The following is a 26,437-nucleotide window of genomic DNA, read 5'->3' on the forward strand; positions in this document are numbered from 1 at the left end:
CACCATGGATCTTACAAAGGGCTACTGGCAAGTGCCGCTGGACGCAGATGCCAGGCTGAAATCGGCCTTTATCACCCCTCTGGGGCTGTACGAGGCGGGGTTAACCGTAAAGGCTGAGAAGTGCAAGGTGGGGATGGCTGAAGTATCTTACCTGGGCCATCGGGTGGGGAGCGGCTGCCTGAAGCCGGAACCAGCCAAGGTGGAGGTGATCAGAGACTGGCCCACTCCCCAAACCATAAAGCAGGTCCAGGCCTTTATTGGGATGGCGGGGTACTATTGAAGGTTCGTGCCCCACTTTAGTGCCATAGCCGCCCCCATCACTGAGCTGTGCAGGAAGGGGAAGCCAGACAAGGTGGTCTGGACCGAGCAGTGCCAGCAGGCTCTCCAGGCGCTGAAGGAGGCTCTGCTCAGAGGCCCAGTTCTGGCAAACCCAAACTTTGACAAGCCTTTTATGGTGTTTACCGACGCCTCAGACACGGGCCTGGGGGCGGTGTTGATGCAGGAGGATGAAAAGGGGGAGAGACACCCCATCGTGTAGCTGAGCAAGAAGTTGCTACCCCGGGAGCAGAACTACGCGGCCATCGAGAAGGAATGCCTGGCCATGGTGTGGGCCCTGAAGAAACTGGAGCCATATCTCTTTGGGCGCCACTTCACCGTGTACACCGACCACTCTCCCCTGACCTGGCTGCACCAGATGAAAGGAGCCAACGCCAAGCTCCTGAGGTGGAGCCTGCTCCTGCAGGACTATGACATGGACGTGGTCCGTGTGAAGAGAAGCGCCAACCTGATAGCAGACGCGCTGTCCCGGAGAGGGGGCCCTCAACTTCCCCGGGTCACTGGGTAGAGTGACCCCGCTCAGTCCAGTCTCGGAGGGGGGAGAGGTGTGATGGAGCAGGGGCTGTCTGTGCGGGGGATGGAAGAACCCGTGATGTATTTAGGTGAGGGACAGGTGCTCAGCCTGTAACCTGAGCTAGGCAGGGGGCAGGGGTGTCAGCACCTTTGCCCGGGAAGCTGGACAAAGGAAGGGGCCGGCTGGAGGGGGTTCTGGTCAGTTTCGGTTTGGGGCTGGGTGGTTGGAATTCAGGGAATCCCAAGCTGTGGACTAAGCTTCCTGAACCCCAGAAGGACTCGATTGAGGGGTCCTGGCTGTGCCCACAAGCTCTGCTGTAGCCTGTGTTCCTGTGTCCAATAAACCTTCTGCTTTACTGGCTGGCTGAGAGTCACTGGGAGTCCCAGGAAGAGGGGTGCAGGGCCGGACTCCCCCACACTCCGTGACATAAGGTGCCACAAGTACTCCTGTTCTTTTAGACTCAGTTACCTTTGAGAATCTAGAGACAAGTTACAGGGACTGGCTGTTCATTGCTGGCCATGCATGTCATTGATTTGATTGAAATTCCAGTGTGAATGGGCCACCGAACCATAGCTGTGTGCAGCACATTTCATTAGGGTGTGCCCTCAGGGAATTTTATTTATTTATTTTTTTAAAGGCGAACATCATAAAGGTTGGGGTGTGGAAGGGAGTGTGGGAGCGGGTGCGGTGTGCAGGAAGGGGCTCAGGGCAAGGGATTGGGGCAGAGGAGGGGTGCGGCAGGGGGCTCAGAACAGGGAGCTGGGGTGCAGCAGGGGGCTGGGGTGCAGGAGGGGTGCGAGGTGCAGCAGGGGGCTCAGGGCAGGGAGTTGGGGAGGCGGGGTGCAGGAGGGGTTCAGGCTCCGGCCCGGTGCCGCTTACTTGCAGTGGCACACTCCCTGCCTGCCCTAGCCCCACGCCGCGCTGCTCACCATGTCCCTGTGCGGTCCCTGGGTGGGGGGCACAGGGCTCTGTGCACTGCCCTTGCCATGCCTCCAGGTACCTCCCCCGAAGCTCCCATTGGCTGCGGTTCTCTGTTCCCGGCCAATGGGAGCTGCGGGGAGCAGTGCCTGGAGCAACATACGGAGCCCTCTCTCCCCTGCCCCGCCCTCGGGCCCCAGGGACATGGTGCCGTGCTGGCCACTTCTGAGAGCAGCGCGGGGCCTGTGGCACCATGGGGGGCAAATCCCACGGGCTGGATCCAAAGCCCTGAGGGACCGGATCCAGGCTGCAGGCGTTAGGGTGTGCCTGGGCACACCCCGTGCGCACACCTATGCACTGAACTATGTGTTTTCCAGGGTCCTGGATGAAAGGGAACGCATAGGGTGGAATAAAAGGGTTAACTGAAATGCTGAGGAGTACTAGAACAGGGAAGCATGGTGGGAAAGAGATCCACCAGCCTTGCCTGGATATCTGCAAGCAAAGGCACAAAGTGAGGGGAAGATGTTACGGCTTTTCCAGTCAGCACCCTCTCCTGAATGTGATTTATACCTATAACAAACCCTTTCTTTCTCTCTGTCAGCTCACTGGGCTTTACCCACCAAAGATGACACCACTGGCTTGGTTTATGCTGCTCCTGAGCTGTGTTATCACACCATCTAGTAAGTTATATAATGGCATTGACTTAAAGGACATGTCTACACTACAAACTAAAGTGGATCTCTGTTAGGTCGACTTATAGCCACCGGAGTAATTACTGTGGTGGTTCACGTCCACACTGCCCTCCTTCTGTCAGGGGTGTGTGTCCTCACCAGGAACGCTTCCACTGACTGAAGAAAGCCAGGGGCTCTCAGCTCTGCGCAGCTCCCTGCCGGGAGCCCAGCTGCCCTCCAGGCTTCTCGCCTCCCTGCTCTCCAGCAGGGGCTGGGGCCAGCCACACGGGCTTCTTGCCTCTCTGCCGGGAGTCAGGGGCTGCTGCTCAGGCTTCTCACCTCCCTGAGTGGGGAGCGGGGAGGTGGGATGGGAGGCAGCCCGGCTCTAGCTGGAGCCCACCACTGGCTGGGCTTTCAGAATGGGGCCCTGAAATTTACAAGAGTGACAGTCAACAGCTGATGTAAGTAAGGCAGTGTCTACATGGAACATGGACATTGTGTCACCCTAACGACACTGACATAAGCCCTATGCCTCTCATGGAGGTGGAGTTGTTATACTGGTGCAATAGGGCACTTACATCAGCAGTGTAGTGTGTACACTGACACGTTAGGTCAACATAAGCTGCCTTATGTCAACTTAACTGTAGACCAGGGCTTAAACCCTGAAGCAGGTGATTTTATAGCTTTTCCAAAACTCTTTGCATTAACTGTTCTAATGCTGAGTGTTCCTGTTATCCATTTATGCAGCCAGCCCCTCTATAAAACTTGTTAAGTTCTTGATCTCCACAACATCCTGAGGCAGTGAGTTCCACAGGCCAATTATGTATTGGGTGAAAAAGCAATTCCTTTGCTCAGGTTTGAATTTGCCAAGGATTTAGCCTGCTGATCCAGTCTGGTTGTTTCTTCATTCCTAGTGATGTTACTTCTTCCTTCTCTCAGCTGCCCCTTCTCTGACTGAGAAAACAATTCACTCGAGAGCTGGGGAGAATGTCACTCTCGACTGCAGATTCAAAGTGACCACACTCTTCCAGAGACACAAACTCCGGATCCACTGGCACGTCTTCAGAGATGAGATGGGCTCTGTCGTGCACAGCTACTACAATGGGGCCAACAGGCTGCAGGACCAGGCTGTGGAGTTCAAGGGTCGAACTCAGCTGTCTTTTCAAGAGATCAGCCAGGGAGTGGTGTCCCTGTCTCTCCTCAATGCCAGGCTCTCAGACAGTGGGGAATACAGATGCATCATAGTTGACAGTCACCAGGGAGCAACAGGGGATGTTATTCTCCAAGTTGCAGGTAAAGAGACATTCTCTCCTCCTCCTCAGTGACTAGGATCTTGACAATGCTTTCCAAGAGAATCCTGCAATCTGACTCCTCAGACAGTTTCTTATATTGAGCCCATCCCTGTGGTATCTGCACCTCCCAAATTATAAAGTGTGCCCATTAAGAGAGGTCACTTCCCAATATTTGTTTTCTTTGAGAGTCATCTCTGTGCCTTCACACCTGTAGGAAATGGCTCCCCAGGTGTCGAGCTGCAGAACTGCCTTGAAAAGCAAAGCCCATTGGGAGGTGTGCAAGAGAGCTCACATGAGGGAGACATCAGCATCCTGCTCCACCTAAGGGGAGTGCACCTCCCGATTGCCTTGGTTCCTTCTCCTGGGCCAGAGTCCTGATGGTCTGCAGAGCGCTCAGGTGGAGGAGAAGGGACAGTACGAATGCACACAGGTGATTCTCAAAGAACAACAGTTACTCTTTCTTCTTCAAGGGCCTCTGTGCACTCCCACTTGTGGGAGATTAGCAAGTAGTGCCCGCCAGGAGGCCCGTGGGTGGGGCTTTCTAATTAACCATGAACTGTAGCACTGCTTTACCGAGCTGAGCCTCAGAGCACGAGGCTAAGTCCAGAGAACACTGCTTAGTGAATGTGTCCACTGGGCTGCAAGTTGCTGCTTTGTATACCTCAACCAGCTGAGGTGGGCCACAGATGGGGCAGTGGGTCTAGTCAGTGAGTCTGTAACTCCGGAGGCACTGGTGTCCGTGCTAAGATATAACAGTGCTCTATAAGTGTGGCAGTCTAGGTTTGGAAATGGTTCCCCCCAACGGCATCTCACCCCTTGGCTACAGATATTGTGCCATGGGCTCTGTCTCATACCTGTTTCTCTGCCTTTCAGTTCTGTACACCCAGCCCCAGCTCACAGTCTTCTACCAGAGCAGGGATGAAATCATTCTCCAGTGCAAATCCAAGGGTGGATACCCTGAGGCTGAAATAACATGGCAAGAGGTGAATGGAAACCAGCTGAAATATTCAGAGCAAACAGCGCATCTGAGGACCAGTGAGGGGACCTTCGAGGTGCAGAGCAACCTGTCAATTAGAGTCCAGGAAAATACTGGCCTGTGCTGTACTGTTACCCTCAAAGTCCTACAGTCACATGCGAAAGTCTGTGAGAAGATTTTAGGTAGGTAATTAGGGAAACCGGACGAGAATAGCCATTCTAGTGGGTAAAATGGGGGAGACTGCAGCTGTTTGATTAGCTCATGGAAACCTCCCCTCTTCTTCTGAGACTCACCCACCTCCATCAAGACATAATCATGTGCAAATCAAATGCATATGTACAAAATGGGGAATCGCTGGCTAGGTGACAGTGCGGCTGAAAAGGATCTGGGGCTTAGAGTGGGTCACAAAGTGAATATGAGTCATCAGTGCAATGCAGTTGTGAAAAAGGCTAATATCATCCTGGGGTGTAATAACAGGAGTGTCCTATGTATGAACCATCATGGTAGTTCATTATCTGGCTCTATTTGGCCCGGGGAAGGCCCCAGCTGCAGGACTGTGGGCCGTTCTGGGTGCTGCGCTTTAGGAAAGATGGGAACACACTGGAGAGAATCCAGAGGAGAGAAACAAAACTGATCAAAGGTTTGAAACCTGACCTGCGAGGAAGGGTTAAAAACACGAGCTGTGGTTAGCCTGGAGAAAAGACAATGAAGGGGGCGGGAAGGAAGACCTGATAGGTCCAAATATGATAGGGACTGTTCTAAAGAGGATGGTGATCAATTGTTCTCCATGGCCACTGATGGCAGGACAAGCAATAAGGGGCTTCATCTGCAGCCAGGGAGGTTTAGGTTCAATATCAGGAAACAGTTTCTAGCTCTGCAGGGAGCTCAGCCTGGAACAGGTGTCCAGGGGAGGTTGTGGAGACTCCGTCATTGGAGGGTTACTGAGAACAAGTTGGACAAACACCCGTCAGGGCTGGCCTAGGGTTATTTGGCCCTGCCTCAGTGCAGGGGGCTGGACTTGATGGCCTCTCGGGGTCCCTTCTGGCCCCACGTTTCTGTGATTCTGTGTGGGGTATGTCACATGCTCCTGACAGTAAGAAATACCTACAGCAGCTGCAGAGGCAGCTCCCCAGTGACTCCAACATGAGCCTCATGCAGCCCCACCCTCCATCTGCTGTTTAGAATAACCTACTCAAGGGTTTCCCAAAACCTGGGGCCCAACTCAGCAGTGGGCTGCAGGAAGGTTCTGGATGGGTCACCAGGGCCAGATTAACCCATCACTGTGCCCTGGTCTAGGCAAACATACACTTCTCCTGGCATGGAGCGGAGTCTGATGTGGGAGAGTGAGCCCCCCACATTCACCCCACAGCGGCAGCGCCTGTCCTGTGAGGCTGAGCCTGACTCCCCACTCCAGGCATTGCAGCCTGGTGCACGGGGCTGCAGTGCCATTCAGATTTGGCCCAGCTGTCCCTCCCTCATGATGGCTGGGCAGCCAGACCACACTTGAGTGGTGCTGTGACCCCGTGAGCCAACTCGTAACACCTGTAGTGGGGAGCCAGCCCCACAGGACAGGAGCCACTTCTGCGGGGTTAGTGTGGGGTGGGCTCACTCTCCAACACTCCCACGCCCCTTCCCTACCCCAAGGTCTCCCTTCCACACAGGGCTGGGATTTGGGTTGCAGTGCCAGGGCAGAGGGTGGACATATGTCATGGTGGATCACCAAAAGAGACAAAACGCAGTTGGTGGGTCACCTTAGTAGAAGGTTTGGGACCCCCTGACCTGCTCCATAGCCATGTAGGGGGCAACCAGAATCCATTTGAGCTGTGAGTGGGAGCGAGCCCAGACTGCCATGTGCAGAGCGGGAAGGTGGTGCTAGTGTTGTAAATGAGAGGGACCTGGGAAGGAAATGGAGGAGAGGTTTCTGCCCACACTGAATCGGTGTTAGGCGCATCCACTCAGGCACTGTTCAGGTGAGTGGCTTTAACAAGCTGATGGAGCATATCAAGCTGGTAGATGAGAGAAGGCAGTTCCCCTCCAAGCCTGCAGTTGGACAGGGACCCAGCATATTTGTGGGGCATTATTCGTTTGGCACATTTTCTCTTGGGAGTCCTCCAGCCCCTTGCATTTAAGAATGATCCCACCTGTCTTTTGTTTAGTTGCAGTCTGTATTTTGAATTTCCCCAATTCTTTCTCTTGCAGTGTTGATGAAAGAGAGTGATACTGAGAATGAGAGATCTGTCTACGGAAATTGGCTGATTTCCTGTGTAATTGTGTTACTAGCTGTGACCCTGGCAGGGGTTGGATTCATTTACTGGAGAAGAAAAAAAACCCCCAAACTTCAGACAGACAAAAGCAGCAACAACTCTCTGCACAGCACTGGTAAGACTCACCCCCCCTCCCCCAACGTTCCACCACAAACACCTGTCAGGGATGGTCTAGAGAATACTTAGTCCTGCCACGAGTCCCCTCGAGGTCCCTTCCAGTCCTATGATCCTTTGATCATCCCAAGAGCCATGGAACCTTCCCGTCCCAACGTTCTATCACCCCAAGGGCCATGGAACCCTCAGGTCCCCAATGTTCCATCGCCCCATATGGCCATGGAACCTTCCCGTCCCCAACGTTCCATCACCCCAAGGGCCATAGAACCTTCCCGTCCCCAATGTTCCATCACCCCATATGGCCATGGAACCTTCCCACCCCCAACGTTCCATCACCCCAAGGGCCATGGGACCTTCCTTCTGCCTATTAAAGGGACTCCTCCCACAGGCAGCATTTCCTGTCTTGTAACTCCACATGCCTTCATTCGCGGTGTTGGGGTTGCTGACCCTCTTCAAGGGGGTGCAGGGTAAGGGCCCCTCACAACCTGCCGGGAATTTAACCACCACAGCACAACCCATGGAAGTCCAGAGAGACAGTTTATTGTTCAGGTCCGGGCACTGGCCAGCCACTTGTGTGGGGCCAGAGCGAGGGGGGAACCACATTCCAGCCACACTCAGGAGTGAGGGGATGCAGCTCCCTGTCCCCTGACCCCCCCGCAACCCCTCCCCCTGACTGCCCCCTGCCCCCCCCCCCTTCCTGACTGCCTGTGACGGAGCTGCCCGGGGGAGCCAGCTGGGGTTACTCAATCAGGGTGAACTGCAAACAGACCGGGGCAGACAAACTCCAGATGCTGGTGGATCTTCCAACACTGAGATTTACCAGCCAGCCCCAAACAGCCTCTGTGTTACCTCCCTGGTTCCTCCGAATCCAAACCCCGCAGCTCCGTCCCGTGCCCAGCCCAGGCCTCTGGCCAGACGCACACGGCAGAGATGCTGCTGGTTCCTGAAATCTTCTCACCATAGAAAGAGAAGGTTCTTCCAGCCCCAGAGGATCAGCCACACACCCAGGTCCAATTATAACTTAGATCTTATCCAAAATACACGCTACAGCCAATTCTTATTAACTAAGCTAAAATTTATTACAACAGAAAAGAGAGAGAGTGTTGGTTAAAAGATCAATCTACAGACAGACTTGAATTCAATTCTTGAGGTTCAGGTACACATCAAAGATGAGCTTGTAGTTACCAAAAGTCCTTTTAGAAACAGTCCAGAGGTTACAGTCCAATGTCCATGTTCAGGTTGGCTCCAGTCAGTGACTGGGGATCTCAATCCTTGTGGCTTACGGTTTCCCCCTCTTGAAACCCAAAGCAGATCTGAGATGAAGAAGGATTGTGTCCCAGGGTTTTTATACATTTCCAGCAGCCTTTCGGCCTGAGAAAACAATAGGCTTAACTCCTTCTCCCAAACATCCTGGCAATTAGCACAGAGTAATTTATCCATTAAACAGTTCAGATACAGGTTAGCACAACCTTCAAAGAGACACAGAGACAATAATACTATTTCACTCACGTATCATCATAACTGTTACTATTCCTTTTTGATCTTTGACTTAAAGTTATAGCAATAGACAAGACTTGTTTGCTGACATCACACGACCTGAGCAAACATCTCCCCTTCTACCTCTAACAATGCAGACTTGCATTTCACAGCTCTAGTCATTTACAGATCTTCCTAACCAGTTTCTAAAGCTCAGGAATGGGTCAGGTCAGTCTATGAGTTAATTAACTCTTTCTGGCCCTGTCATCTTTCAATGAGATATAATATCACACTCATAACATCACACTGCCACCCCCCCCCCGGGATATTGCAGTTCCTAGTACACAGATTTCACCCTGGAAACCTGGCCCAGTCCCCTCAGCTGGAGTTTTCAGAGTGTCCTTCTTACTTGCAGCGTAGGTGGGGGCAGGAGAAAGGCCCAGCGTGGGGCCCCTGTGTCTGTTTTACACCCTCAGTCCCATGTGCTTGGGACACACACATCCAGGCCTGTCTGGGGGCGTTGCTGAGTCCCCAGGCCAGGCTGAGCAATTCCCCCGGTGGGGCCTCATGCAGGGGAGTCATTGCATCCTAGCTTCCTGGCTGCACAACGGCTGGTGATGGTGGTTCGACACCCACCCGGGCGTCGGTTACTTTCCTTGCTGTTGTCTCTGGGGAGCTAATATCTGGCCGATTCCCCAACTTACAGCATGTTTCAGTGCCAACCACACAACACAATCTCATAACTTCACATGCACTAAAGACACACATCTATGGATAGAGAAATGACTCTCAGCAGATCATCACCTTTCCCCCATACCTTACAAGGCTGCTTTCTATGTGAGATCACCAGTATATACAAATGAGGAGCATAGGGGTTCCAGGACACTCCCCCAAGGTATCGAGTGTCACATCCTGTTACCTCACCTCTGCTACCACCTCCACAGACACTACAATACTTAAAAGATACCATTATCCCCTTTGATACAGAGTTTATAGCACAGGCACTGACTTTTGGCTTTGCTGGTGGGTGCTCCTCTCCACCCACTCCCCTCTGTGAGAGCAGCAGATGGGACCCTGGAGGGAAGAGACCGAGCGAGGGCAGGGTCCCAGGGCGGAGTGCAGGTGAGACCTTGGGGCGGTGGGGGCAGAAGAGGCTGAGTGGGGGTGAGGCTTTGGGGGGGGACATGCGGGTGGGGTTGGGTGGAGAAGAGGCCAACTGGGGCAAGGTCTTGATGCAAAGCACGGGTGGAGCACGGGGCAGGGCCCCGGTCTGGGTGCTGGGGCCCTGTCACGGAGTGTAGGGGGGTCAGGCCCTGCACCCCCGGGCTCCCTGCCGATTCACCAGGACTCTCAGCCAGCCAGGAAAGCAGAAGGTTTATTTAGACGACAGGAACACAGTCCAGGACAGGGTCTTGCAGGCACAGACAACAGGATCCCCCCGGTTAGGTCCATCTTGGGGCCTCACAGCCCCCCTCGGGGATCAGAGCCCTGTCCCTGCTCCCCTGTTTCCCCAGCCAACAACAGTCTGCCCAACCCCCTCCGGCCCCTCCTCTCTCCTCCGCTTCTTTCCCGGGCCAGGAGGTCACCTGACCCCTTTGTCTCCCACACCTTTAGATGCACCTTTGTAGGGAGGGGCCGGGCCATCAGTTGCTAGGCGACAGAACGTCAGGCATTTGGCTGCATGGCCTTTTGCTGCTAGAAACTTAGGATCTGTACCCAGCCCCCAGTGCGAACAGTCCCACTTCATCACACCTCTCCCCCATTCGAGACCGAACTGAGCGGGGTCACTCCAGCCAGTGACCTGGGGAAGTTCGAACCCACCTACATTCCCACAGAGGCCCCAGGGTCCCCCCCGTTCTGGGGGAAGAGTTACCCCAGGCCATTCCAGTTTCCTGCCCCCCTGTAGGTTGGGAGGGACTCGGGGGCACTTGCAGGTTGCAGGGGGGAAGCCTTATGCCGCCCGCGCCCTTTCCCCACCCCAATACCCCTGGGGTGCATGCGGGGCTGGGGCCTTCTCCCCACGTTCCAGTCTGGGGGGCTGTGATTCGGGCTCTCTCGGTTCAGAGCCCCCCTTCTGACCCTGGCCCCCCTCTGGACAGGCTCCTCGGGGCGGGGCCCGGGCCTTACAGCCATCTTCCCCCTGTCCCGGGCCTTCCTCCCCCTCTGGCAGACGTCACAGGAGCGGCAGTGCTGCCGGACATGGGCAAAGACCCCAGGCCAGTAATAGTTCTGCAGCAGCCGCTGCTGGGTACGCCAGGCTCCCTGGTGCCCTGAGCGGGGAATATCATGGGCCTGGCACAGCAGCTGGTGGCGATACTCCTGGGGTACCACCAGCTGCCTCCTGATCCCCCCGACTCCATCTTCCCTGGGGGAGCCCATTCTCGATACAGGAGCCCCTTCTCCCACAGGAACCTTTTCCGGCCACCTCGTCCCATGATCTGTCCCCCCCCGAGGCTGGCCAGGTCCCCTATCCTCCGCAGGGAGGGGTCTTCCCGCACCGCGGCCTGGTACTCAGCCGCTGGGGCAGGGGCGGGGATCTGCTCTCTCTCCCCGGCTGGGTCTGGGGCCACAGCCTCTCTGAGCCCTGTCCCTGGGCGTTTCCTCCCCACCAGGTCAGGGTCCGGTGCCTCGAGCAGAGTACCTTCCCCGGTGTCAGGGTGCAGTGCCCTGCCTCGACTCTGACTATGGGTCACGACCAGGGCACCCTGGCCGTTGCTTGCCCAGACCTCGAGGTCCCCCCCCCATTAACACCTCCCTGGGCAAATGTGGGTGCACCCCCACGTCTTTGGGGCCCTCCTTGTCCCCCCACTTTAGGTGCACCCTCGCCACGGGCACCTTGAATGGGGTCCCCCTCACACCCCTCAGGGTCAGGAAGGTGTTGGGCACCATCCGATCTAGGCCCACAACCTCGGGCCGGGCCAGCGTCACCTCTGCGCCCGTGTCCCAGTACCCAGTGACCCCCTTCCCGTCTACCTCCAGGGGAACAAGGCACTCTTTCCGGAGGGGCAGCCCTGTGCCCACCCTGTAAACCCAAAACTCAGGGTTGGGAGCATCCAGCCCCTCGGAGGGGTCGACCCGGGGTCCCCCTCCCTCCTTCGCAGGTGGTACGCGGCCAGCCCCCCTTTCCTGCGAACGCTGCCCCTCATCCGACTGAGTCTCTACCCAGTTAACCCGGTGTGGGGTCGGTCTGCTCAGTTTGTCCGGGAGTTTGGGGCACTGGGACCGCAGGTGGCCCCTCTGGCCACAGTGATAGCAGCGCATGTGCCGTTGGTCCCGTCGAACCGGTCGGTTGTCCCTGGCGCTGGCCGTTCCCTTTGAGAGGGGGTTCTCCCGATTCCCCTTTTGGGAGGTCTCAGGATGACTCTCTCTCGGCGTCGCGACGGGCCTGTTCCTTTGGGGCTCCTCCCTGCCACCCCCCGACTGGCTCTTCACATAGTCATCAGCCAGCCGCCCTGCATGTCGCGGGTTCTCCGGCTTTTGGTCCCTTAACCACAGCCTCAGGTCGGATGGGCACCGCTCATACAGCTGCTCCAGTACCAGCAGTTTAACCAGGTCCCCCGTCGTCTGGGCCCCATCTGCCCACTTGCTGGCGTACCCCTCCATGCGGACGGCCAGCTGCAGATAGGAGACCTCAGGGGTTTTATCCTGACTCCGGAACCTCTCCCGGTACATCTCAGGGGTCAGCCCAAACTCGCGCAGCAGGGCCTGCTTGAATGGGTCGTAGTTCCCTTTCTCCTCCTCTCCCAGCTGGCCGTACAATGCCACGGCCTTGGGGTCCAGTAAGGGGGTGAGAACCCGCAGCCTGTCCGCAGGATCCACCTGGTGCAGCTCGCAGGCCGTCTCAAAGGCACCCAGGAAGTCACCCATGTCCTCCCCCTCCTTGCGCGGGGCCAGGATGGACTTATCAAAGCTCCGCGCAGTCCTGGGCCCCCCTTCACTCACCGCCGCCCGGGGCCTGCTGCCCCCCAGCCTCGCCAGGGCCAGCTCATGGTGACGCTGTCGCTCTTTCTCCGCCCGTTCCTGCTGTCTTTGTCTCTCTTTCTCCTCCAGTTCCCGCTGGCTTTGTCTCTCCTCATGTTCCCTCTGTCTCTCATGATCCTCCAGCTCTCTCAGTTTTATCTCTCTCTCCCAGTCCAGCCGCATGCGCTCCATGGATGCTGAGCGTCGCCGGGACGATCCCCTGCTGGGGGGTGAGCTTTGCCGGGAGGATCCCCTGCTGGCCTAGGGGGTCACGGTGCCCTCGGTAGCCGCTGGGCTCCTCCTCACCTCTCCCCGCAGGGCCAGGCACTGGTGCCTGCGCTGCATCTGCCCGGCTGCTTCCCTCAGAGACAGGGATCGGTTCATTCACACGATCTGCGTCCTCCAGCCGGGCAATCAGCTGGGCCTTGGTGAGCTTCCCACAGTGCAGCCCCCTCTGCTGGCACAGCCCCACCAGGTCGCACTTGCGCTGCGTGGCAAACATCTTCCTGCTGGCCGCTCACAGGCCGGGGTGCTCGCCGCTCCCCACGGGTTCCAGGGGGACCCCTAGTGTGCCAGTCCTTGAGGTCACCACCTCTCTGCCAGGGTCGAGCTGCAGCCTCCTTCGCCCCTGGGATCGCTCGCTGTGATCCCCCGGGGGACCCTGTTACTGCAAAGTCCTTCTCTCTGGTCACACTCTCCCAGGGGTTAATCGCCCCTTCGTTTTACTGCTCCCCAGTCACTTACTGCAGGAAGCGCCGTCCATGGGGTGCAGTCATCCCACCGCTAACACCAGTTGTCACGGAGTGTAGGGGGGTCAGGCCCTGCACCCCTGGGCTCCCTGCTGATTCACCAGGACTCTCAGCCAGCCAGTAAAGCAGAAGGTTTATTTAGACGACAGGAACACAGTCCAGGACAGGTCTTGCAGGCACAGATAACCAGATCCCCCGGCTAGGTCCATTTTGGGGGCCTCCCAGGCCCCCCCCGGGGATCAGAGCCCTCTCTCCCTGCTTCCCCTCTGTTCCCCAGCCAACTCCAGTCTGCCCAACCCCCTCCGGCCCCTCCTCTCTCCTCCGCTTCTTTCCCGGGCCAGGAGGTCACCTGACCCCTTTGTCTCCAACACCTTTAGAGGCACCTTTGCAGGGAGGGGCCCGGCCATCCGTTGCTAGGAGACAGAGTGTCAGGCATTTGGCTGCATGGCCTTTTGCTGCTAGAATCTTAGGATCTGTACCCAGCCCCCAGTAAGACCAGTCCCACTTCGTCACAGGCCCTCAAAAGATTAATCTGTCCCTGTGGGTGCTTGAGCTCTGGAGCTATAGTTTATAGCTTGTGTTTGCCAGTACAGGCTAACTGGCTGTGAAGGGTTCTTGGTGTGAGGGATGTGATACAGCATGAAATATCCTGTGCAGTACGGGGTTAATGGCACTTGGGCTCGTAACTATTTCTTACTTTCAGCTCCACACGGGCACCAAAATGAAGAGGATGAAGCTCTGCTGCAAACAGAGTGGGAAGGTGAATTCTATGAAGCACTCTTTGCATGAAAAAGCTGCAGCTTATAACCAGCTGTCTCTGAAGTATTCACTGTGGGAGCAGGATTTCTGCAAGGACAATCACCTCTGAGTATCCCAGAGCAAGAAACCACAGTTCAGAACCAGCTAGCTGAGGAACTAAATCCTGGATCATTTCAAATCTGAGGCACAGAGTAAACTGTTGTGTGGGGAGGGCAGGATTTTAGTGCATTTGCAAAAGTGCTTTGAAAGGAGAGTTAAAAATCTGGAAGTTGAAACTGTCCTGGAGTGTCACAGGATCAGTGTGATGGCCCAGCATTGCAGTAGTCTCTAGGAGGACTCCATCAGTGGGCCAGATCCCGCAGGTGTCCACTCTTCCTCCAGGGTGAGCCACATGGCTTCACTGCTTCCTTAGGCCTTGTCTACACTACAAGACTATTTCGAATCAACTTAGTTCGAATTTGTGGATTCGACCTTATGAAGTCGAATTTGTGTATCCATACTAAATACACTAATTCGAATTTCTGAGTCCACATTCACGGGGCCAGCGTCGACTTTGGAAGCGGTGCACTGTGGGAAGCTATCCCACAGTTCCCGCAGTCCCCGCTGCCCATCGGAATGCTGGGTAGAGCCCCCAATGCCTGCTGGGGGGAGAAATGTGTCGAGGGTGGTTTTGGGTAAGTGTTGTCATTGAACCATCAATCACAACCTCCCTCCCTCCCTCCGTGAAAGCGCCTGCGGGCAATCTGTTCATGCACTTTTCTGGTCAGTGACAGCGCGGACGCCACAGCACTGCAAGCACGGAGCCCGCTGCGATCATCGCCGTTTTCTCCTCCTCGCACTTTATCGTCCACGTCTTCCACAGTCAGCTGATGAGAAATTGGGCTACTTTTCAATGGTGCTGCAAGCACTGGGGGACCATAGGGGACGTTTTACAAACATCAACGTCGGGTGGCCGGGCAAGGTTCATGATGCGTGTGTTTTCAGGAACTGTGGGCTGCTCAGACGCCTGCAGGAAGGTACTTTCTTCCCGGACCACGAAATAACTGTTGTGGATGTGCAGATGCCTATAGTCATCCTCGGGGACCCAGCCTTCCCACTAATGCACTTGCTCATGAAGCCCTATACAGGCGCCTGGGACAGCGACAAGGAACTCTTCAAATACCAGCGAGCAGCGTGACCTGTGACTGTTCAGTTTCTTTACAGAGAAGCTGAACCTGCCCCTGTTTCTTTACCCAGTTACTGTTGACTCTCCTCTTCGGTTACATACCCCGTTCACCCCGTTACCCCCACTTCCAGCACACGTGTAAAAATAAAATACATGTCCCATTATTACTTAACAAAGGTTTCTTTATTCATGACTTTTCGTGAAAGGGTTGAAACTGGGACGCAGGCTGTGCTGGGTAGGGTGTGCGGTGATGTAAAGACCACCTCTAAACTCAAGGAATGACAGGCTCCTGCTCCTAGAGCGGTCCGCAGTGCCGGAAGGCTTCTTTCAACGGAGCCTGCCATCCCTCTTTATGGAATTCTGTGTGCGGGCGGATATGTGACCTTGTGGTGGAGGAGGACGGATACAGATTCCTCAGCTGCGTGACTCAGCGGTCCAGGACAAGGACCGCTGTATAAGATCTGTAACCGCCCTCCCCCGCTGCAAAGTCACATCTCCCCCGCCCACACAGATCCTGGAAACCACCTCCAAAAACCGACCAGGTTGCCTACTGACTGCACCGTGTGTGTGACCCGCTGCTGATCCTGCCCCCGTGTCTGTACCCTGGGAAAGGTGACTGTCCTATGCAATTAACTACCCCCTTCCCCACGCCCCCCATTCGAACACAGTCTTCTTTGAAAAAACATAACGGAAACAGTAATTAACAGCAAATCATTTTTATTAATTAAGTAGACAGTTAGGGGATGGGACTGGGATTGGGACTACTGTGAGTCTGGAAGTGAAGGACTTCGGCAACTGTAGGGTCTGAGAGCTTTTGGGTACTTGAGCACTGTGCTGTGGTGCAGTGACAGTATTCACGTCCCCGGCCGCCCCTCCTCCTGATTATTTTCGGTGAGGGGGGTATGGGACTTTGTGGCGGGGGAGGGCGGTTGCAGATACACTGCAGGGGGGCTCTGTCCTTCTGCGGTCCTGCAGAACATCCACAAGGCGCCTGAGCGTGTCCGTTTGCTCCCTCAGTAGTCCAAGCATTGTTTCAGTCGCCTGCTTGTCTTCCTCACGCCACCTCTCCTCCCGTTCGCTGTGTGAGCGCTGGCACAGAGAGACGGTCTCCCTCAACTGGCTCTGCTGGTCCGCCTCTGCTAGGTAGCAGCCCATACGTTCTTCGAACATCTTGTCCCTTGTCTTTTTCTTTTGCCGCCTAATCTTCGCCAGCCTCTGCGAGGGGGATGCTGTGGCAGGTCTGGAGACAGTGGAAGCTGTGAGATGGGAAACAGGGAGTGAATTCTCTGCAAAGATACATTTTTGCGAACAATTAACTGAGTCTAGGCTGTCTCTGTGAATTCTGGGTTGAGACCCCTGTGCCTGCTGGGGCACAAATCATTTTCGCGGTGGATTCTGGGTAAATGTCGCCAGTCATTCCTTCCTCCGGGAAAGCAACGGCAGACAATCATTTCAAGCCCGTTTTCCCAGAATTGCCCTGGCATACGCCATAGCATGGCAACCATGGACACTGTTTTGCCTTTTGTGTATGTCACCGTATGTGTACTAGATGCCGCTCACAGAGGCGGGCCAGCAGCGCTACACAGCAGCATGCTTTTGCTTTTGCATGACAGCAGAGATGGTTACCAGCCATATTGTACCATCAACCATACCATAAATTGGTAATAAGATGGTAATAAGATGGGCATGGTTACCTGTCCTTTTGCACTGCACCATTTGGTGCTGTCATAAGTGCCCCTGGCCGAGCAGCCAGGGGCGCAAAAGCAAAAATTGGGAATGACTCCCTGAGTCAATCCCTCCTTTTTGGTATCTAAAAATAGAATCAGTCCTGCCTAGATTATGGGCAAGTGTACTAGAGAACCACTGTATCATAGAACCAGAGAGCACAGCCGCTCTGTGTCCGATCCTGCATAAATTATGAGCTGTATGCTATTCACAGGGGGTGCTCCTGCAACACCACCTGTTCATTCCGTTCTTACCCCAGCCTTCCTGGGCTACTATACCATTGTCCCCCCACTTGTGTGATGAAGTAATAAAGAATGCAGGAATAAGACACAGTGACTTGTTTGTGAGAAATGAGTGGAAGGAAGCCTCCAGCTGCAATGATAGTCCAGGCAGGACATTAACGAGTGTGGATGAAGGAGCCCATCATCCCTCTGCTAGTCCAGGGGCAATTGAATCTTTTATTTACAATGAAGGGTGGGGGCTGATGGAGCTCAGCCCCCTGTTGCAATGATGAGGACGGTTACCAGCCATATTGTACCATCAGCCATCAAAAATTAGGGACAGGCGCCCTTGATCGACCTTACTGATACTAGTCGGCATGGTTACCAGCCCTTTTGCACTGCCCCATGTGCCAATAGGCTGATGATGAGGACGGATACCAGTCATTTTGTACCATCAGCCATCCATAGCGTGGGGGGAGCAAAGATGTTGGTGTTGAGTGCTGCACCATCGCGTCTATCTGCAGCATTCAGTAAAGATAGGGTGACATGTAAAAGAGTCAACAGAGGATTGTTTTCACTTCTGGTGGTGGGTGGGGCGGGTGCGTAAATTGCCGAGCTATGCCCTGACCCACCGCAGACACTGTGTTTGACCCTAGAAGCATTTGGAGCTCATCCAAGAATGCAAATACTTTTCGGAGACAGCAGGAACTGTGGGATACCTTGCGTCCTCATTCCCCCCTCCCTCCATGAGCGTCCATTATATTCTTTGGCTTTCCGTTACGCTCGTCACGCAGCTGCGTGCTGAGTCTGTGCTATGCCGTCTGTCCGTAGTTTTCTTAAAAATACTTTGGACCAGGCGTAAAATTACAGTAATTACCCTAATTAGATGCAGGAGTCTCCGAGCGAGATCACCCTGAGGAGGGTCACTGAAGGAGATAGAGAGCGCATGATGCGTGAAAGCTAGCACAAACCAGGGCCCGATGCAGCCGTGCTCGGGGAGGCAGTGCTCCCTGAGTACCTCTTGAAAGCCTGGCGTGGAAAAGTGTGCTACCACGGAGCACCCAATAAGGCAGCTCTCCCCAGGAACCTCCTGCGGAGGCTTTTAGATTACCTCCAGGAGAGCTTCGTGGAGATCTCCCAGGAGGATTTCTGTTCTATCCCCATATATAGAGAGACCTCCTTTTCACACACTTCAGCTTCCTGTTATATTAAGAATAAAAGTTTCCATGGTTAAAGCGCTTACCGAGTGATCCTTCCCCTGATTCAGGGTCCGGGTTAATGGCCGGGGAGGGTTGTTGGGGGATCTCTGTGACGGTGATGAAGAGATCCCGGGGAAACCAGCGTTGTAAGCGCTGTCGCCTGCCTCGTCCTCCAGAAACCCTTCCTCATCTTCCCCGTCCGTGAACATCGCCGAGGAACTGGCCGTCGACACTGTCCCATCGTCAGAGTCCATGGTCACTGGTGGGGCAGTGGTGGCAGGCTCCGTAGCGTCCGTTTGCCGCTTTGATTTTTTGGTAGCCTGGTCTGGGTCCTTGATTTTCACTCGGCGCTGCGTTGCATCCCGCCTGTATCCTCTGTCTCTCATGGCTTTGGAGACCTTCTCGTAGGTCTTTGCATTCCGTTTGTTGGAGCGCAGCTCCGAAAGCACAGACTCCTCGCCCCACACACCGATCAGATCCAAGAGTTCCCGGTCAGTCTATGCCGGGTCCCTCTTTCTATTCAGAGATTACATGAACTCCTCTGCTGGAGAGCTCTGCATTGCTGCCGGTGCTGCTGAGCTCGCCCCGATGTCCAACCACGAAATGAGATTCTAACTGTCCAGACAGGAAAATGAATTCAAATTTTCCCGGGTCGTTTCCTGTGTGGCTGCTCAGAGCATCGAAGCTCAGACTGCTGTCCAGAGCGTCAACAGAGTGGTGCACTGTGGGATAGCTCCCGGAGCTACTAAGTTCGATTAGCATCCACACCTAGCCTAATTCGAGCTAGCCATGTCGAATTTAGCGCTACTCCACCTGTCGGGGTGGAGTACCAAATTCGAACTAAAGAGCCCTCTAGTTCGAATTAAATGGCTTCCTGGTGTGGACGGTTGAGCGGTTAGTTCGAATTAACGCTGCTAAATTCGAATTAAAGTCCTAGTGTAGACCAGGCCTTAGACTGGACCTCTGGGCCTACAGCCACCCTGCTTCACACTGTGAGCTCCGTTCAGCATTCAGTGGGTCTAACTGAGACAGACCCTGAGGGAGAATTGTCCACTCCTCAGGGATTAATGCACCTCCCCAGTGTTTGACAGAGTTGTGTGAATGTCACTGCAAACAGTTGGGTTTATTCATTAACTGGAACATAGCCTAGAAAGTCCTTAGGGTGATACAGAGAACTGAGGGTTAAAGCATCGCCCATTCTGGTTAGCCCAGAGCCTAGCTAAGCTATAGTGAACCCCTTGGGCCTTGGGTCAAGCTCTGTCTGAGCTGCTCTGTCAGACACCAGGTGAGAGCCCAGACTCCTTCCGGCAGCCAACTCCCCCACCTCACATCTCCCAGTCCTTTGTTCTCCAACTGGGGGATGTTGCTCAGCCTCCCTGTGGAAAGGTAGGGAAATCCCAAATCCCTCTGGGTCATTGGTTGGTAAGTGTCAATGTCTGGGAAATTGGATTTGCCTTTGTGCTCCACTGATATGGGGCTCAAGCCCCAGACAGCTGGGTGACACCTAAACTGCCGTGACAACAAACAGTGCCTTTCCACCCACTTGGGCAACAATGCAGCACATAGGAGAAACTGAGGCACAAACAGGACCCATAAAATATAAAATATTCCCACTTTGCCACAGTTGTACTTAAAGTGCTGCACAGGATCTTTTCAGAGGGAATAATGCAAAGCACCACATTTATTGGTAATACATGTATCAATCAACACTATCATATGCCTATTATATATATATATAACACTCATGCACTCACACAAGCACACTCAGTCTTGCTGTTGTTACCAATTAGTTGTTCCCCCTAATTGCACTGGCAGGTGCTGACTTCTAACCCCCGTGGCCGTCAGTGTCTCTGCTCCTCGTTAACGAGCCCACTTGACAGGTCTCACTGTCCTGGGGTCTGGCTCCCAGCCCCTCGCCAAGGGGTGCAGCTGCTGCCTTGCCCCCTTGCTCAGTCACCTCGTTCATTCAACAGGGCAATTGATTAAGGGAGTGGGGGGAAGATCTTATTCTACTCTGAGCAAAAAGACATTTTTCTTCTACTGTAACTGTCCTTAGGGGCTATAACATTATCCCAGGCTTAACACAAAGTTCTCTGTACGTTTTTCTACATGGGGATCTGATAGAACGTTCCTATATCAAAGGACTTGATACAAAGTTGTATGAAAATAGCTTAATACAGGGTTATACGAAGAGGCATAATACAAAGTCATATGAAAGTTATGTGAAGATGTTTAATACAGAGCTTTATCTACAGCTAGACAAATTCAGACTGGAAATAAGGCAAGGGGAATTAACCATTGGAACAATTTCCCAAGGGACATGGTGGATTCTCCATCACTGGCAATTTTTAAATCAAGGTTTGGGTTTTTTTCTAAAAGCTCTGCTCTGGGAATTATTGTAGGGCAGGTCTCTGGGCTGTGCTATATAGGGGCCAGACTAAATGATCACATGGTCCCTTCTGGCCTTGACATCTCTGAATCCTTGAATCTATGTCATACAGCATGTAATGTGCCATAGAGTATTGGGTTGATAGAGCTCTGACTCAGGAAAATGTTCTCAATTTCAGTTCCTCAAGGAGACCAGATTAAAAAGGAGGAGGAGGAAGTTCTCCTGCAGGCAGAGTCTGACAGTAAGTACCCTAGAGCAGAATGCCATATTGTAGCAGACCACGAGATGCAGTCTGGATGTGAGGAGCTAGAGAGATGGCCCAGGTGAAGATGACACCCAGGTTACGGGCCTGACTGACAGGTGTCAGCGCTGATCAAGAATGAGGGAGTGGGCTTGTGGGGGACATTAGGAGTTCTGTTTTGGCAATATTGATCTTAAGCGTAGGAGATGAACCCTTCTTGCAGTATGTCAAAAATTAGAGCTTGAGCTCATTGTAGAGATCTTGTATTTTATCCATCCTAGGAGGTCCCTGGGTGGCTAGGAAACAACAGAAACCTTTGGGAAAAGACAATTGGATGGAGAATAAAACATCATTGCATGTGTGTTGATATTTCTCTCCCTTTCTGCAGGAAAAGGGAAATCACTTCAGGAATTCCTAGAGCACCTGAAAATGGAGAAATACCAGGCCAAGAAGCTCACACTGAGCAATGTACTAGAAATTAACCCAGAAATATTAAGAGACGGTAATTGTCAAGCGTTAGGAGAGATCCCATGGCATTTTCTGAGGAAGGTCATGGCTCTGAATATGATGGCGAGAAGCACAAGGCTGGGACCCGCTGCACCAGAGGATGAAGAAGAACAGGACACAGGGAACAATGTTATTCCTTTTGAGAAAATAGACTCCAACGTGTGTGCAAACCCCCTGGATGTTCTCTGCGCCGTTCTGTGCTGCTCAGACAGGTTCTTGCAGCGGGAGATCCTGTTCAAAATGTCGATGTGCCAATTTGCCCTCCCCCTGCTGCTCCCTGCTCTTGATACCCCCAAGTGCATGCTTATGCTGTGGGCCATGAGGGACATCGTGAGGAAGTGGACACCTCATAACCTGGCAGAGAGCCGGGGGTTCAGGGAGGAGAGCCTGGTGCTCACGTCAGTGCCAACTGTTTCCTTCGTGCGGCTGGGGAGATGCAGCTTGTCCAAGTCCAAAATCCTTAACAAGGTCCTCAGCCCCCCCCAGCAGCAGCACGATTTCTTCATCCATCAGGACATGGAGTCTGGGAACGTCCCTCGGGACATCGCAGAGGGGTTGGTAGAGATCTCCTGGTATTTCCCCGGTGGGAGGGAGAGTTCGGATCCTTTCCAGGAGCCCATTGCAGTTATTAACCTGCGAGGAGACATTGAGTGCCACCGGCTGCAGTTCAGTTTCCTGGCAGAGGTCTCCTCAGCCGTGTTCATATTCGCTGACTGCATCAGTGAGCGAGAGTATGAACTACTATCATCACTCAAGGAATCAACAAAATATTACTTCATCCTCAACAACCAATCTGGGAATTCCAGTGAAACTCTGGGGTCCCTAAATACATTAACTTCCTTGCTGAAACTGAGCAAGTCACAACTACTGGTGAAAGATAAGACCAGCAATAAGGCAGAGTTTGTGAAGAGGCTGCAATCTATTATAGGGAATATATTGAGCTTTTCTCATAAGCAAGTGAACATGGAAGATATGGCTGTAATAGCTCGTGAACTAGGAATCCAGGTAGACGAGGATTGTGAGGAATGTCAACATGCAAACGCGTGTATTGAAGAAATCACTGGAGAAATAAAAGATGTGGCTGAGTATAAAAGAGAAATGCTGAAACTCCAAGGAGACACATGGAAAAATTTGGCTAAAGTGGAAAAAGAACTTTGTCGAATGAAAAAGCAGATGGATGTGCCACCTGAGAAATATAAATCTCAGCTTCAGGAAAAATTGTTGAAACTGCGTACAGAGCAGAATAACTGTGACTTTTCTGAAGGTTTAATTAAATTCCTTGATGGAACAGGGAATCTACCTCAAATGGAAAAACACTACTTCCTAAAAGGAATTAAATTTAGACTGGATCACATTACTAGGTGTAATCTTTCTACACTTCGAAATCTGTATAAAGAGAAATGTCAGGCAACAGATAACCCACAACAGCTAGCAAAAGTAGATCAATTATTTTCAGCCAGTTCCTTAGGGGTGGAGCATTTCATGCGGGAGTTGGGGCAGTTTTATGAGGCTGAACAGTCAATGTTTAAGGAAGGCAAAATGACAGAAAGTGAAAGGAAATACACCAATCTCCCAGGCATAGCCGCTGACCTTATGCTAGATGGGTTTCCTATGGAGCTGATCGATGGAGACGCATCCAACATCCCACTGCAGTGGGTGACAGATGTTCTGACAGAGCTCCATGCCAAGCTGGGGGGAAGGTCCAAAATGCTGGTTCTAACAGTTCTGGGCGTACAGAGCACTGGCAAATCCACTCTCCTCAATACCATGTTCGGCCTGCAGTTTGCAGTGAGCAGTGGCCGATGTACGCGAGGGGCCTTCATGTCACTCATTAAAGTTGCAGAGACTTTAAGGCCAGAACTTGGCTATGACTTTATTCTGGTGATAGACACAGAAGGCTTGAAAGCCCCTGAACTGGCCAAACTTGAGGACAGCTATGAACATGACAATAAGTTGGCCACACTGGTGGTTGGGTTAAGCGACATAACGATCGTTAACATGGCCATGGAGAATGCCACTGAAATGAAGGACATTCTGCAAATCGTGGTCCACGCCTTTCTCAGGATGGAGGAAACAGGGCACAAACCCAACTGCCAGTTTGTGCATCAGAACGTCAGTGACGTGTCTGCCCATGAACAAAACATGAGGGACAGGAAACATCTCCTGGAACATCTCAATGAAATGACCAAAGCTGCAGCGAGGATGGAAAAACAACCCAAGGAACTGACATTTTCTGATATCATGGATTATAATCTTGAAGAGCACAACTGGTACATCCCTGGCCTCTGGCATGGAGTCCCGCCCATGGCTCCAGTGAACATGGGATACAGTGAGAGAGTTTCTAAGCTAAAGAAATACTTGCTTCAATATACAAGAAGCCGGTCACCTAACAGAAACCTCAAGGACATCCCCCAGTTTATTGAGTGGGTGAAGAGCCTGTGGAATGGTGTGAAACATGAGAACTTCATCTTCAGCTTCAGAAACAGCCTGGTAGCCGAGGCCTATAACCAGCTGTGTCTGAGGTATTCGGAGTGGGAGTGGGAGCTCCGCAAGGAGATGCATCTCTGGATATGTGACCAAGAAACTGCGATTCAGAACCAGCTACCTAATGAACTAAATCTTAATCATTTAAAATTGGAGACGCACAGTAAACTGCTGTGTGGGGAAAAGAGGATTTTAGAGTGTTTAGAAAAATATTTTGAAAGTGGAGTTAAAAACTTGCACCTGATAGAAAAGTACAGAGAAGATTTTATCAAAAGCACAAAAGGCCTGAAGAATGAACTGGAATGTTATTTATTTAGCAAGTGTGAGGAAGCAATTGTTATTCAAAAAGGCAGGCACAAAATAGACAACATCCAGGCGAAGTACAGGAAAACAATAGAAGGAAAGGTTGTGAGCCTTCTGGAAGACTGTAGAAATAGAAACAGTAGATTAAGCAATATGGATCTTGAAACAGAATTTGAAACAATGTGGAGTAACACATTGTTCAGTTTAGATTTCAGCCCTTCAAAGCAACTTCAAATTCATCAAGATATGCAGAAACAACTGAAGCAGAGTATGAGCACACGAGGAAGTGCAATCAATCAGATGCTTCAGAAAGCTGGACCCTTGATGAACTGTGGAATTAAATCTTTCACAATAAGAAAGGAGCACTTTAACTTTTCACGGACCAAAGCCAGAGATGAATTGTTCATTCATAACTGTAGGACTAACACTGAAAAACTTGTGATCTCTTTAAAGGACAAGTGCTGCAGTTATGTTGAAGAAAAGGTTAATTCCAAAGTAGACTATGATGAAACATACTGCAGAGAACTGATACATATAATTGATGAGAGATTGAAAAAGGAAGAGGTGGAACAACTTTGCACTAGCTACAGTTTTGAAGTTGACCTGAAGCTTCACATTTTGGGACATGCAGCTCATGCATTCCAGAAAATGCATGATGATTTCATCAAAGAAAATGACCCTATTCAACGTCTAGAGAAATTTAAACCTCAGTATTTCTCCATATTTAGAGATCTTTACTTGGAAAAGGATGCCAGCCAGCAGAGAGCTAGGGATTTCTGTGAGCAGTGTCTCAAACCAGCCCTACTGGACTACGTTAAAAACAGACTTGGAATCAAAATAATGGATGACATTCTTGGAAATGGGCAGTCTATTGAATACAGCAGCAGGACTTTCTTCCAGTTTTATTTGCTGAAGAAACTGCTAGAAGAGATGGACTTTGACAACTATGTAAAATACATTAATAATTATGAAGATTTTGTCAAGTCAGAGATATGGAAAGACATTTTATATCACTACAAAAAGAAAGAAGATTTAGAAGCATTGGAAAAAGAAATTCTCTCCATAATCATAAAGAAAATCACAGAGGTTCTTAAAAACTCAAGAGATGAAAGAGAAAGTACAATCTCTGACTTTGTAGCAAACTTCTGCAGGGAGTTACAGAGTGACTTAGTCATCTGCAAGGACAGTTTGGAAATGATCCTCTTTCAAAACACAGCTAATATTAAGCAGTTTTCTGAAGACATTGAAGTCTTTCTTTCTGTGCTGGAGCTGAACCTATCATCAGAATTTAAAGCTGTGAACACAGAGAAGAAACTGTCAGTGCTTCAAATCAAGCCCCAGGATGAACTGTTCAGAAAAGTGTTTGGCTGTGGAAAGCAGTGTCCATTCTGTAAAGTCCCCTGTGAAGCAGGAGGGATGGCTCATAAGGAGCACTTTGCATCTATACATCGACCACAAGGACTGGCGAAATTGAGGGATCTGTCAACAGAAAGACTGGAGTATTCTTTATGCTCCTCTGATGTTGTTTCCAATGCTGAATTCAGACATCGAGATGCAGAAGGGAAATATCATCCTTATAAAGATTACCATCGCTATTACCCAGACTGGCGCATTCAGCCAGATTCCAGCATTGAGGCTTCTGATTACTGGAAGTTTGTGTTTAAGGAGTTCAATCACCAGTTTGCTAGAAAATATAAGGCTAAACCAGCCGATCTCCCAGAAAACTGGGGGAAAATAACCAAGGAGCAGGCACTGGAGAGCATGAAGGGAGTTTTTAACATGAAGTAAATTGCAAACTCCTCAGGACAGAGACTGTGCCATCGTACATGTTTGTACAGAACCAAGCACAATGGAGTGTCAAGCATCTCAGCACTACAGTCATACAGCTAATAAATTATAGTAAATAAGAGAAAAAGTATCATTCTTGTAGAGACATTGCCTTCTAACTATTATGCACGCAGAAATGTCTGGTGGGTAAAATTAATGGTGGAGAAGTATATGAAGGAATCAATAAATGACTTTTGCTGCTGATTTAATCCAGAGGAATTTGATAACCAGAAAATATGTTATATGTGCTTATCTGCTAATAAATTATTGTTTTCTGGGACTGGCAGAAAAGAAAGATGAAGATACCCGAGCTCTGGGACACCGTACTGAAGTGGTCCCAGCTGGGA

The 26,437-nt window shown here is 52.0% G+C and overlaps 1 protein-coding gene across 1 annotated transcript; it reads left to right on the top strand.

Moving 5' to 3' along the window:
* The first annotated feature begins 3,512 nt into the window (after positions 1-3,512).
* LOC123369175 (interferon-induced very large GTPase 1-like) lies at positions 3,513-26,437 on the top strand. The gene is made up of 4 exons (XM_045014535.1): positions 3,513-3,732; positions 4,605-4,889; positions 20,907-20,969; positions 21,358-26,437. The coding sequence occupies exons 1-4, from the start codon at positions 3,513-3,515 to the stop codon at positions 26,049-26,051; spliced, it is 5,262 nt and encodes a 1,753-aa protein (XP_044870470.1). The 3' UTR covers positions 26,052-26,437.

This window comes from Mauremys mutica, chromosome 4 (genome assembly GCF_020497125.1).
Source record: "Mauremys mutica isolate MM-2020 ecotype Southern chromosome 4, ASM2049712v1, whole genome shotgun sequence".
NCBI classification, from domain to species: Eukaryota; Metazoa; Chordata; order Testudines; family Geoemydidae; genus Mauremys; species Mauremys mutica.